This window comes from Hippocampus comes, unplaced genomic scaffold (assembly GCF_001891065.2).
Source record: "Hippocampus comes isolate QL1 unplaced genomic scaffold, H_comes_QL1_v1.1 scaffold367, whole genome shotgun sequence".
Taxonomy (NCBI): Eukaryota; Metazoa; Chordata; class Actinopteri; order Syngnathiformes; family Syngnathidae; genus Hippocampus; species Hippocampus comes.
Window position 1 is genome coordinate 93,578 of NW_017805741.1, and position 11,961 is coordinate 105,538.

Consider the following 11,961-nt stretch of genomic DNA (forward strand, 5'->3'; position numbering starts at 1 on the left):
CGGACGATGTCCGTTCCGCGGGCCTGTTCTGGAAAAACGCGAGAAGGTTGCACAATGACAGCGCGGTCGAGGCAGACCGGAGCTTTCGCTTCAGAGTTCCAGCTGGCAGCTTTGGGCACGGAGAGACGAAATCTCAGCCGAGGGAAACCACGTCTTGGCATTTCAACGCTGAGACCTATCGAGTGAGAAAAGGGAGCCGTCAGCCACGGTCGGCGTTCCGCGGGCAGATCGGGTGGGGACGGCGCGAGTCGAGTCCGCTCCAACCTTTGACGGCAACAAACTCGGACAACGCTTCCAATTAGGCGGTTCAACAAACTCTCCAGAAAACGCTTGGCTGTTGGTCCAGTCCGCTTTCAACAACTCATTCTCTCTTCGACCCCGCCCCCGAACTTCAAGTCATACTGTCTGCAACTACACCCGGGCAAATTGTTTTCGAGCAACGGCTCTGTTCCAGGTGTGGTTTTTAACACAACAGAAGTGGATGAGGCCGGCTGCTTCTTGATTTGGGGCCTTTCGGCACCCGTCTCAAGAAATCAGCTGATCTGAGGATTGATTCCCCGCAGATGAAAGTGGACGTGGCATTTTGGGGCTCATGACCAGAGACAAACTTTCACTTACTCGGCCGTCGGGACGATGACCGGAACGAGCCGACGTTGCCACGATCTTTTTTTCTTCCCCCAACGGAGCTGCCGCCACGTCATCCGGGATGATGCCGGCCGCGTTTCTGCTCGCCGAGTCCGACGTCGAGTCGTCAAGGCGGCTCGGTTCTCGTCAGCCCCGTTTCTCGTGTCAACCGATCGGTGAGCAGCTGCTCCTTCGGGTCTTGTCCGGGTGGGCCTCGTTGTTTGAGTTGAGCGGGTCCACCCAGTCTGCACTGCTCCATTCTTGCGGCTGTACATGCATTGGAGAAAGTTGGAAATGAGCATTTTCAAGAATGGATGCCATCTCAGTCGTGTTGTTTTTTTAATTTGGGGGGGGGGGGGGGTTGCTTGCAAACCTGGCAACCCGCCAGTGTCCTAAAATGCAGAGTGCAGTTTGGATGGAGTCCCAAACCCGATGCCGCAACGAATGGCAAGGAGCAAGCTTTGCATTTCAACCCGAGAGACGTGGCCCAACTCCAGCCGGCACTCGAAAACTCACCGAGAAAGGCGAGCCGTATGAAGCTGATAGTTCAAGCTGGCGAAACGGGAAGTCGGCTTCTCGTCGGGGAAATCTTTGTGGGCTCTGCCATCTTGCCTTTGGAAAGGCGCCTTCTTTTGGTTCACAAACTCTCCGCCCGCGCGCGTTTCCAGACACCGGTGAGCTGTTAGCAATTTCCAAACAGCTCGTGCGCGCGTTCGCTTTACGAGGATGCTGGGATTCATCAAGGCCGGGCAGCGAGTATGCGAGTGAAGCAAACACCATCAATCAGACAAAAGAGCACTTGCAGCCCCTTGACCTCTCCGGGGAATCCAACCAAAGAGCGGCGGCGACCGGGCGCCGCGTTGCGCTCCTCTTAGCGCTACGTTCTGTGAGACAAAAAAAGAAAAGAAATCAAGAAAACCACGTCCAACAACCGCACTGTCGCCAGAAAGATTTCTCGTGTCGCGACCGTAATGAAAACGTGCACTTTGTACGCGTAGTGTTCTGCCTCCGGGTAGCGCCCGCGCCGTAAGGAGCGGCGGCACGTCGGCCATTGCGATCAAGTCACAAATGCGGCAAAAACCAGCCAAGGCTTGACATTTGCTTCAAGTGCGACACAGGCGGATGGTTTTTGTTGAAAAGCACGGCGCAACGATATCGAGGGCCGGTTTTCTCACGCAAAGGGATGGATAAGCCGTCGCTCGAAAGGCTTCTTCGAACACGGCGACGCGGGTGCTATTCATTAGACTGGATGGAGGCAAAGCTGTGCGCTGGTTTGGAATCCATTTTGTAATTCTCTGCGTTGATGTTTTGGGCGCCGGTGGCACGAACCGGATTCGAGTCTTTGTTCACTGAGGAGATGCCAAAGTGCCGGCTTGACAGAGGCGCGAGCAGAGGCGCGGCCGTCGTCACGCGCGTTCACGTTCATTTTGGTCTCCTCGCACGCCAGCTGCTTTCACTCACAGCCAAGAAGACATGTGGCCCGACAACACAGATCCAGATCAGACCTTTAGCGCTCAATATTTATGATGCGGCCCGACCGACATTTCTTGCCACATTTTTGCGGTTTCCAAAGGGGAGGGCTTCAATGTTTGTTTGGCCACACACACGCACGCACACACTCTCAAAGTTGCAGAGGTATTCACATATTCACACATGTAGCCCCCTCTCTTTGGGGGGAAAAAAAGAGAATAAAGAAATCAACCAAGTGAAAGCTCAAAAAGAAAAAAAAAGGAGTTACAAGGCACACACACACACACACGCGCTCCCAATATGCCGGAAAAGGCGGTCGAACTTTAAAAGCGAGCGGTAATGAGGCTGGCTCCATTGAAAGCCAATGAAGCTGTGCTGGCAGCTTCTGAAAGCACATTCGGCGAGCGAGCGCTGGAAGAAGAACTGTTTGGGGACTACCCCCCCCCCCCTCGGTCTAGTTAAAATGGTATAACCCAAGAGGCAAGGTGTGGCTTGCCATGTTACTGCGAGTTGCCATTAATGTTATTAAAGCGTCAGTCAAACGCCATCATGACTTGTGTCATTAATAAACCAAACAAGAACGTGTACAAGATTGGACCGTCTTTGGACATTTTTCCGAGCCCTGAAAGCAGCCCGGCTGCACTGGTCACAAGCCATTCAAAGAAACATTTCTGGAGCTTTTGAAGAACTCACCGGGTCACATGACGTTGCATCTTGTGCTCAAAATCAATCAATCAAATGTACAAACTGGAGGGAATTTTTGCCACTTCTCAGGGGCACGCTCATTTTGAGACGTGAAAAACAAATCGCTCAATTGATCTCATATTGTTTTGTTTTGGTGCGTAATATGACACTTGGGAGTGACTTGGTTAGCATACGTAGCTAGCTAGCTAGCTAGCCCTACACGAGGGGCGCCCAACCTTTTTGGCCCAAAATCGACTTTTCGATCAACCCACCTCCCGCGATGGACCCGTTATCATGCCCACGCACTTCCGCACGCGTGGCTCGATGAGCATGAGCCATCACGGCCCCGAAGAGGAACAAATCAGATAAATAACGTAGACACGTGGGTTTGTGAAAAGAAAATCGCCGCCTACCTTAGTAGAACTTTTGCAGCACGTGAACGACCGTCGCTTCTCCCGGCACTCCAGACTCCCATTCTTTGCCAGAGCCCTCGGCGAATCGTACACCAAAAAAACCCTGAATGAGAAGAACAACAATGAATAGATATCACGCAACAGCTCCGATTGCAAGCTGCAATTGCAGCCTGCCGACCACGAACAACTTGCGACGCTGCAGGTGACAGAGTGAAATACAAAAAGAAGGAAAGAAAGCAAGAACAAACCTTCCTGCTGTGGACCAGACTTTGATTGGAGCGCCTCACGGTTTATTTTCCGCGCTTGTGGACTCGCTGCATTCACCGAGGAAGGGCCAGATGGCCCCCTCATTCCCGGGCGAGCGGAAAGGCGCCCCGGCCGGGAAGGCCGTTTTCACTTTCATCTCCGCGGCTCGCTCTTCACGGGACCGATCATCCACACGGCACACAGCTCGTTCACTAATAATTTATTCATTTTTGTGTCACTTACAAGGAAAGGTCAGCGGTTCGTTGCCCCGAGGGGAAAAGTACACGCCAAGACTCGGCCGGAGAACCGAAGAGCGGGCTACGAGGCGGCGCGTACTTCGCGGCGCGAGTCCACGGGGGCCCGCGCTCCTCCCCGCGTGCGTCGCGTACTTGGTCAACGTCTTTACAACGGGGCGCTCGTCATCGACGGCAAAAGGGAATACATTCTGCGCAGCGTCTGAAACGCATCTCCGGGCCGCGCGTTTCTGCTCGGGCGACATCGTCGGCTTCGTTTGCGCCACGTCGGCGCGCCGGTCATCGGGGCGACGCAGACGCAACGAGGCCAGCCCGCCGCATATCGACAGCACGAAGCGTCGACGCCTCGGACTTCATCATCGCTTCTTAAAATCCTTTGGGAAGGAGCGGCGGTCGGTCGGTTCCGAGGACGCCATCCGCGTTTGTCTCCGCTTCTGATGAAGCCTTTCTCACGGTCCCTTTGGAAGGCGAACCACAAGAGGCGTGACGTGACCACGGCAAATCTTGGAAGACTACAAAGGAAAAATAAGTGTCCAATATACACAAACTAAGGTCCTTCTAAGTAGGTAGGGCGCACGCAGTCTTGGCGTCGCCGGAGCGAGGGTTCGCTGCGGCTTCCTCACGCTTTGCCGCACTTGCCCTTCTTCTCTTTGCGCTGGAACTTCCTCAGTCTTCTGGTCCAAACGTCCCTCCACTGGATGACCAGGCTGTTCTTGTCAGCCAGCAGCCCCGCGCTTTCCGCCTCCGGGTGGGAGGTTCCCGGCCCCGAGCTGCCGCCGCCGCCGCCGCCGCCGCCGCCCATCACCAGGGTGCGCTGACTCATCTGGATCTTGGGGCACTTGCAGGCCAGGTCCTTCATGCGCACCCACAGGATGTTGTCCCCTCGCTTCAAGGGCTCGCCGCGACTCTTGTACACGGAGGCCACGTTGACGGAAAACTTGGCCCAGTCGCCGACGGTCTCCATGTCCAGGACGTTGACTTGCGCCGCTGAGGACACGTCGGACAACGGTGTCAGGTCGGCGATCCCCAGCGCGGAGCCGGCGCCGCTCGCCGCACTTACCGTAATCCTTTTTGCAGTATTTCTTCATGTTGATCCTCAAGTTGCCCTTCACGGGTTTGCAGTAGGAATCACAGTCTGCAAAACAAACGACGAGAGGAGGAGAGGAAAACAAACAAAACTTCAGCTCGTCTCTGATGAAGGCTGAAGTGACAGCCGAAACGTTTTTTTTCTCTCCGCTCAATGATTGCCAACGAGTTTGAGAACCGCCGCATCAAAGGAATAAGCATCGGCAACTGCCGCTGGAGCTTTCCTCCGCGCGTGCGCAACTGCGACCGGCGATGCGCGTGGATTTCATTTGGGCCAGGCCAAATGGGCGCACGTTGCTCCTCGGATGGCGCCAGGTACACCGCGGTCGGCCCCGAGGTCTTGGAGGCCAAGCGTCGGCGGGGGGAACGGCAAGAGCGCCACTTTGTTCACCCGCAAGAGCGCTCGCCCCGGTGAAAAGTGGCTCAAAGCTTCTTTGACGCCTTCGCTCCCTTGAGGCCCGCCGGCCGGCCGCGTCGATCGAGCTGATGGCGACGCTTTTGAGCGCCTCGAGGCTCAGAGCGGAGGAAACTTGGCGGACGACTTTGGGATTCCGAGACAAAGGGGGGAAAAATTGCGTCTGGGCCAAAGCACATGAACAAGGAGGCGCCCCGCCCTCCATTAATAGTTATTCCGCGCGTTCAAACCGAAGCCCAGTAATATGGGGGGGAGGGGGGCTGTTTTTGTTCCTCCGGTGAAGCACCGGAGGGGCGGGCTGCGAGCGAGTGTCCACCAACCTGCCGGCTCCTCTGTGCTGCTCGCCACGGCTGTGGGGCTGACCGCGGGGATCTCTGAAACACACCACAACAAACATCAAAGGGCACCTTTCGGCGACGCCGCGTGACGCGCAAACCCAACATTGGCGCGCCGCAGCGGCGATTGGAGATCGCCGACGCACGTCGACGCACTTATCGTCAAAGTGTGCGGGTGCACCCGATACGGTGCGCCCTGACTGTTCGAGGCCAGCCAGCGCCGAGACCATCTGCTCAAAACAATGAGACACCCGCAAAGGGAGACGCCACGCAGAGAAAAAAAAAAAAAACACCCCGGACGGCCGCCGGGTCGCGGGCTCGCTTTCGTGGCGTCGCGCGCTGCCAGCTGAAATGGAAAAGGGTTCGCGCGCGGTCACTCACTGATGCAGGGGGCCACGGGGGATCGGCTCTGCTGGTAGCCCTTGGCGCAGCGATTGCAGGTGACGCCGGTCACGCCGTCCTTGCAGGGGCACTGACCCGTGGTCTGGTTGCACGTCTTGCCGGCCGCTCCGACGGGGTGGCAGTCGCAGGCTGAGGCGGCGGAGGCGTCCCGGTTCGGGGCAGGTCGGGCGGCGTCAAGGGGAGAGCACAAATCGGGGATAAGCGGCGCGCAGAACCAGATGCCATCGCGAGACGAAACGAAAGCCACGCAGCATTTAGCGCCGGGATGGCTTTGACGGATCCGACGACGACTCGGGGAAGAAAACGGCCGCAAAGGCGTTTCGCTAACCATCATCGATCGGCAGGTCCTAAGGGTGATCGGGGCGTCAATCTCTGCCCACCCCCCCTTTTTCTTTTCTTTCCCTGAACTTTTATGAGTCTAAGAAGCAGTAAAAAGTCCTCAGATGTTGATGACTTTTCAAGCCCGCGTGACCGCAGCCGCGACAGAGGTCTCGTCGGGATTGCTTTATCCGCCGTGCGCAAATAGCGGCCGTTTGTCCGCCGTTATTGGCCGCCGTAACGACGCTCTTCTCGTTTTTACGACTTCATCGCGACAATCTAACGCTTGAATGCATTCACAGAACACGGCCATCTGGACCCGAGGAAAAAAACCTCAAACGACCCGCCTGTGCCAGGATTGCAGGGGGCCAAAAAAAAAAAAAACGGAGAATTGAAACGGACTGACGCGGGACGGGAGAAGTCAAGCCATCTTTTTTTTTTTTTTGTCGACGGACGCTACGGCTTCTTGTTTCCTTTTGCACATTTTGAGCGCGACGTCTCTGATCCCCTGGGAAAAGTGGCTCCGATCGCACGACTGTCCGCGTTCTCTTCTTTCATGAGAAGCGTTGATGTGCAAGAGACCCGCCTTGGGACTACAGCTGAAAATGAGCATTTACCGGATGCTCGGTCTGCCGCCTTGATTCGTGAATGAAATCAAGAAATAGATCGGAGAAGAAGAAGGCTTCCATTTTGATCTCGCCAAATCCCCCTGCGCCCAGGCGACTCAATGAGACGCCGTTTGCCATTTGAAGCCAACGGCAAAGGAACGCTCGCGCGTTCTGAACGTCTTGGCCGGACGTCGACGTCGCCGCACGCGAGCGCCCGGGTGCTGCGGAATCCTTCCCGTAGGAAGAAACGGCCGGTCGCGGGAGGTAAAGGACAGAGGCGGGAGCGAGGCTGTCGCGGGGTGAATTTCCGCCCCCGCCTCATGGGCTTTAGACGCTCATTTACAGAGCGGGTCTGATTAGCAACAGACGCCACGCCGCCAAACCCTTTTTTTTTTGGGGTGGGGGGTCAAACACCTGTCTTTTATTGTGCTAACTCCACTTCAGACGCGCTCGGGCCGACCGCACCTTTCACCTCTCTTTTGGCAAGAGGCCAACTTCACATCGGCTCAACACAAAAGGCTTTGCGCCCAAATGGCAGCGAGGAGGCCGGAGCAAGCTTTTTTTGGGGGGGGTTTGCCGCCGTCGGTCACGGAGCCGGCCCTTCGGGTCGGGGGGGCTTGCCAAGCGTCAATATTCGGGACGTCCGAAACCACGCCGATGTCCCGATCGTGAAAACACAATGACGTCGTCGCCGCGAGGATCGCGCGCGCGAGACAGAGAATGATCAAGCGGCAATCTGGAAGACGAGGGAAGAACAGCGTTTGCGGTCGCTCTGAGGCCGAGCAATGGCGCTTCGCTTCAAGAACGAGTCCGTGAGATATTTTCGCAAAGGACTGAGGAAAAACCCCTCAAGTGTTTTTGAACGGGCCATCGAACGGAAAGAAGCGACGAGGCCGACGGCCGGCGGCATCCGGCCGGTTCCTCGCCGGCGCGCGGAGAGGAGGACTTACCCTTGCAAGCCCGGCGGTGGGCGACGGCTCGGCCCGCGTCTCGGTAGAAGCCTTCCTTGCAATAGTGGCAGTGGCGGCCGGCGGTGTTGTGGCGGCAGTTCACGCACACGCCTCCGCTCTTCCTCCCCGACAGCTTGTACAGCTCCATGTTGAAGCGGCAGCGGCGGGCGTGCAGGTTGCAGTTGCACGCTGCGGGTGGGCGGGCAACAAAAAGAAGAAGACAGTCGCTCAGTCGCCGGCGCAGCTGGACAGAACAAACAAGATCGACTTCACAGCGAGTTGACTCTGCGAGGGCTTGCGGCAAAACTCGGGAATTGCGAATCGTTGCGACCGTTTAAGGTTTTGTCACACATTTAAATGGGGTTGGGAGCCCTGAGATGTTTCCAATCGAAAACGCGACGTCGGCAACGCCGATCGAGGATTCCCACGGCGATGTCAGGGAATCGATATCCGCACGCAAAAAAAAAAGGAAGGCGGTCACCGGGCCGGGGAAATGAGGCTGTGTTTTTCCCCTGGTCCCAGATCCTGGAGGAAAGAAAAAGGAAAAAAAATGAATGGGGGTGGGCTGGAGTGCGGGGGGGAGCACATTCCCAGACTGTTTCCCAATTCCATCTGGTGACGAGGCCGCCCAATTGGTTTGGAATTCAGGCGCAACTCAAATAGCGCTTCAAATACGAACGGACGAGGCGGTGCGCGAGTCGGAACGGCGTCCCCGCGACCGGAAGGCTGCTCTCCGACCGCCATCTTGCCCATCTCGCTTCGGGCCGCGGTCCAGATGCGGCGCGGGCCGCCTCGCGGGGCCGAAGCGCGCCCGGCCGCTCCGGCCACCTGCTCAGGACGGCGGGGGGGACGCCCGCTTAATTAGCTCCTTGTTGGAGCCGCGGCATCGACGCAATGTGGCGGAACGTGCCGACAAAAAGGCCCCACCGTGTCATCGGCGGTTCTTCAAGGACCCACTGGCGTTGCGCTAAAACGGCCTCGTGATCGTGGGACGGCGAAAGGCGCACGGCGTTTCGCCGGCAGTGAATGCGGGAGGGTTCACGGGCCGGCTGGAAAGCGCCCGCCTCGGCCTTGCGACAACATTGAGAAGAAAAACGAAAAACGGGCAGATTTCAACCAGAGAAGCCAGGCTCCCATTTCGGCCGCAGGCGCGACCGGAGAGGGAAAAGTCACCGCTGGGAAAGTCGGCTTGATTGCTACCACGTGTGGCCGTGCGACAAGGGCGGGGCCGCGCCGATTCAGACCATTGACACGGCTTCTTCGCCTCTTGATCACGACTCGATGGGAAGACCGTCAATCAAGCAGATTAAACCGTCGCCTGAGCGGGCACGGGGGGTGGGCGGGGCAGCGCAATCAAAGTCCGGGCACGGGCCGCACCTTCGCAGCGTCCCTGAGCTAGCGGCGCTTCCTTGCGCTGCTAAACGAGGAAGAAGCGAGGACCGCCGCCGCCATAAATCACGGCCGACTCGTGTCACTCGACTCCGCGAGGGGCCTCTCGTCCGATCCCGTCTCTTTGAGCAGACTTGGTTTTGAGGTCAACAAAGAGTCTTTACATTCCGGAGCGCACCGTGCCGGCAAAAACAACAACACTCCATCACAAGCGGCAAGCAAACAGAACCCCGGCACATCTGTTTCCTCGTTCTGTCCGGCTCCGCTCCGCGGATCAAGCGCCGCCTTTTCTTCACCGAGATGAACAGATTGCCCTCCCCCGCCAACCTCCAAGATGGGCATTTGGAAAGCGCTGGGCGCGTTCGAGACGGACACAGCAGATGGCTCTCAAGAAGGGAGCGTTCGCTCCACTAGACAGGCCAAATCAAATGCCGTTCCACGGTGGCGAGGGATCTCTTCTACACATCCCCTCACATGCAAACGAGAGAGAGACAGACAGACAGAGAGCGAGATATGAAAGAGACAAAGACAGAGAGCGTCGGGGAGATGGAGCGAGAGAGCAACAGAGGCGTCTGCGGTGAGGAGCGGCATAAAAAAAAAAAAAAAAAGACAACATGTTACTTCATTACTGTTTGTGTTTCAGTCAGTCATCAAGACGTCCATTAAGGCCAAGAACCACTTTTTTTTTGGGGGGGGGCACGGACACGTCCAAAAAGTTGAGCGCGATTGCATCGTAGTTTGAGTCGCGTTTTTGTTTGCTTCGTGTTAGACGGCAATCGACATGTTCATCGCTGACTCAAGTGAGCGAGCTCCGCGCGGCTCCTGAAATATTTGGGCGGCAACGGCTTCGCACGCACGCGATGACGTCTTGCTCGGCAAACGGAGAACGACTCCATTGCGCCCCGGTCAAAAACGCGCCCCACTTCCCTTTTTGGATGACAGACTTTTTTTGTTTTGTTTTGCTTCCAAACCGTCCCCGAGGGTCGTTTGGAAGCAGAACGCGCATTTTCAGAGCTCACGTTCCGCACAACTTGGCCTGACTTTTTGGCGGGGGGGAGAAGGTCGAGTGCGCGGTCAGCTTCAATCGGCCCGTGTCAACAGCGGGCGGGATTAAGTCATCGCAGTCGGACGGCGCGGCCGTTTGGGTCCAGGGGATCCCGGACGGAGGCCACATGCGCAGGAAGCGGGTGGAGCATTTCGGAAAGAGCCGCGGGACATTTAAAAGAGGGCGTATGCGGAGGCACGCCGCAGAAAGCGCCCGGGGACGGCCGATCGTCGCGGGTCGAGCCGGATCCTCGGCCTCTGCCGCTCCCGCTCGGGGCAATTACCGCACGCTGGAAAAACAGCCGGCGTTTCGCTCTCGTCCCGCTTCATCGGCGACGGGAGGTGAAAGCGGGGACGGACGGCGCTTACTAATTCGCTGCGCTCCCTCCCGCATTTTGATGACGGGCAAAGCTGACCTGAATTCAATTTCACGTCGATATCGAAAACAGGCGTCCGAATCTGACGCCAACGTTCCACACGTGAAAAAGCAGTCAAAGCCTTTCTCCCCCACCGCCCGAGGGCGATGCAATTACACGAACAGCCGTCGGCGCGTCAATAAGAAAAGCAATTTGACACGGCGGGCTTCCCGAGCGTAAACACGGGCGGCGGCTTGCGCCGCGACCGGGAAGATTTAGCTGGAGCCGAGCGCTTGTCATCCGCTGTTTAGACGTTTGCAAAAAACACGAGCGTTTCCCCGAAGAGGCGCGCTCTATCCGCACGGCCGCGGGGGAGGGCGACGGATTCTGTGCGCTTTGACGGACGCGGGCGCAATTGGATCATTTCACCGTGCGGTGGTTGGAAATGGCCGGCATAGGGGCTTGATTCACTTTGGACGCGTCGAAGCGTTCGCTTCTGGGGCCATCGTATTGGACTGCATTCAAAGACGGGGGAGCAAGAAGAAGAAGAAGGTACTCACGCAGACACTGGTTGGCCTCGCGGGCGCTGGCCCTCTGCCACGGCCGGTCGTAGTGAAAGGGCTTGCAGCGGTCGCATTCGGGCCCTTCCGTGTTGTGCTTGCAGTCGCACAGCAGCTCGCCGTCCTCGCCTTTCAGGCAGCGCGACGCGTGGCCGTTGCACTTGCACCTGCCGCCCACCTGGAAGTCGGCCGCCGCGTAGAAGTACGGCGGCGCGGAGGCGGGTTCTTCGTCCGCCCCTCCCCCGCCATCGTCGCCCTCCCCCGCGGGCCGGCGCGGCGGCCGACCGAGCACCACGCGGATGTCGGTGACGGTCACCCAGTCCTGGAGGACGGGGCTCTCGTCAAAGTCTTTGGCGGAAGGGCGCCCGTCCAAGGTGCTGAACGCGACCAGCCCTCCGGAGAGCGGGCGGGGGTCCGCGTGGGCGTCGCTACACAGGGCCTCCTGCTCGTTCTGCTTGGTGACGGCGGCTCGGTTGGGCCGGTCGTACGCGCGGCGGCACTGCGACGAGTAGAACTGGTAGGGCGTCCACGTTTTGCCGTAGTCCATGCTCTTGTAGATGGCCAGCGACTCGGGCCTGGGCGAGCAGAAGCGCAAGCTCACGTAGGTGATCTCAAACTTTTTCCCCAGGGAAAGCGTGAGAGTCACGTTGCGCGGCGACGCGTCCAGGTTCTCCGACCGCCAGCAGGTCAGGTTGCGCGGCGAGTCCAGGTCGGTCAGGTAGGAGGCCGGGTGGGAGCGACGAGGGTCGGCGGCGTCGCAGATCTGGCACGCGCGCGCCGACGGCCGCTCCGCCGCGCCGCACCAGC

The 11,961-nt window shown here is 58.1% G+C and overlaps 1 protein-coding gene across 1 annotated transcript in view; it reads right to left on the reverse strand.

Annotated features, from left to right (window-relative positions):
* Nucleotides 1-3,645: 3,645 nt before the first annotated feature.
* The window catches only part of ntn2 (netrin 2), a 14,288-nt gene continuing 5,972 nt past the window's right edge, over nucleotides 3,646-11,961 (reverse strand). The window contains 7 exon segments of the mRNA XM_019883613.1: nucleotides 3,646-4,678; nucleotides 4,752-4,826; nucleotides 5,513-5,566; nucleotides 5,909-6,058; nucleotides 7,806-7,994; nucleotides 11,155-11,949; nucleotides 11,952-11,961. The exon segment at nucleotides 11,952-11,961 is cut by the window's right edge and continues 271 nt beyond it. Of these exon segments, the coding sequence (XP_019739172.1) occupies nucleotides 4,311-4,678; nucleotides 4,752-4,826; nucleotides 5,513-5,566; nucleotides 5,909-6,058; nucleotides 7,806-7,994; nucleotides 11,155-11,949; nucleotides 11,952-11,961 (1,641 nt within the window). The 3' untranslated portion in view covers nucleotides 3,646-4,310.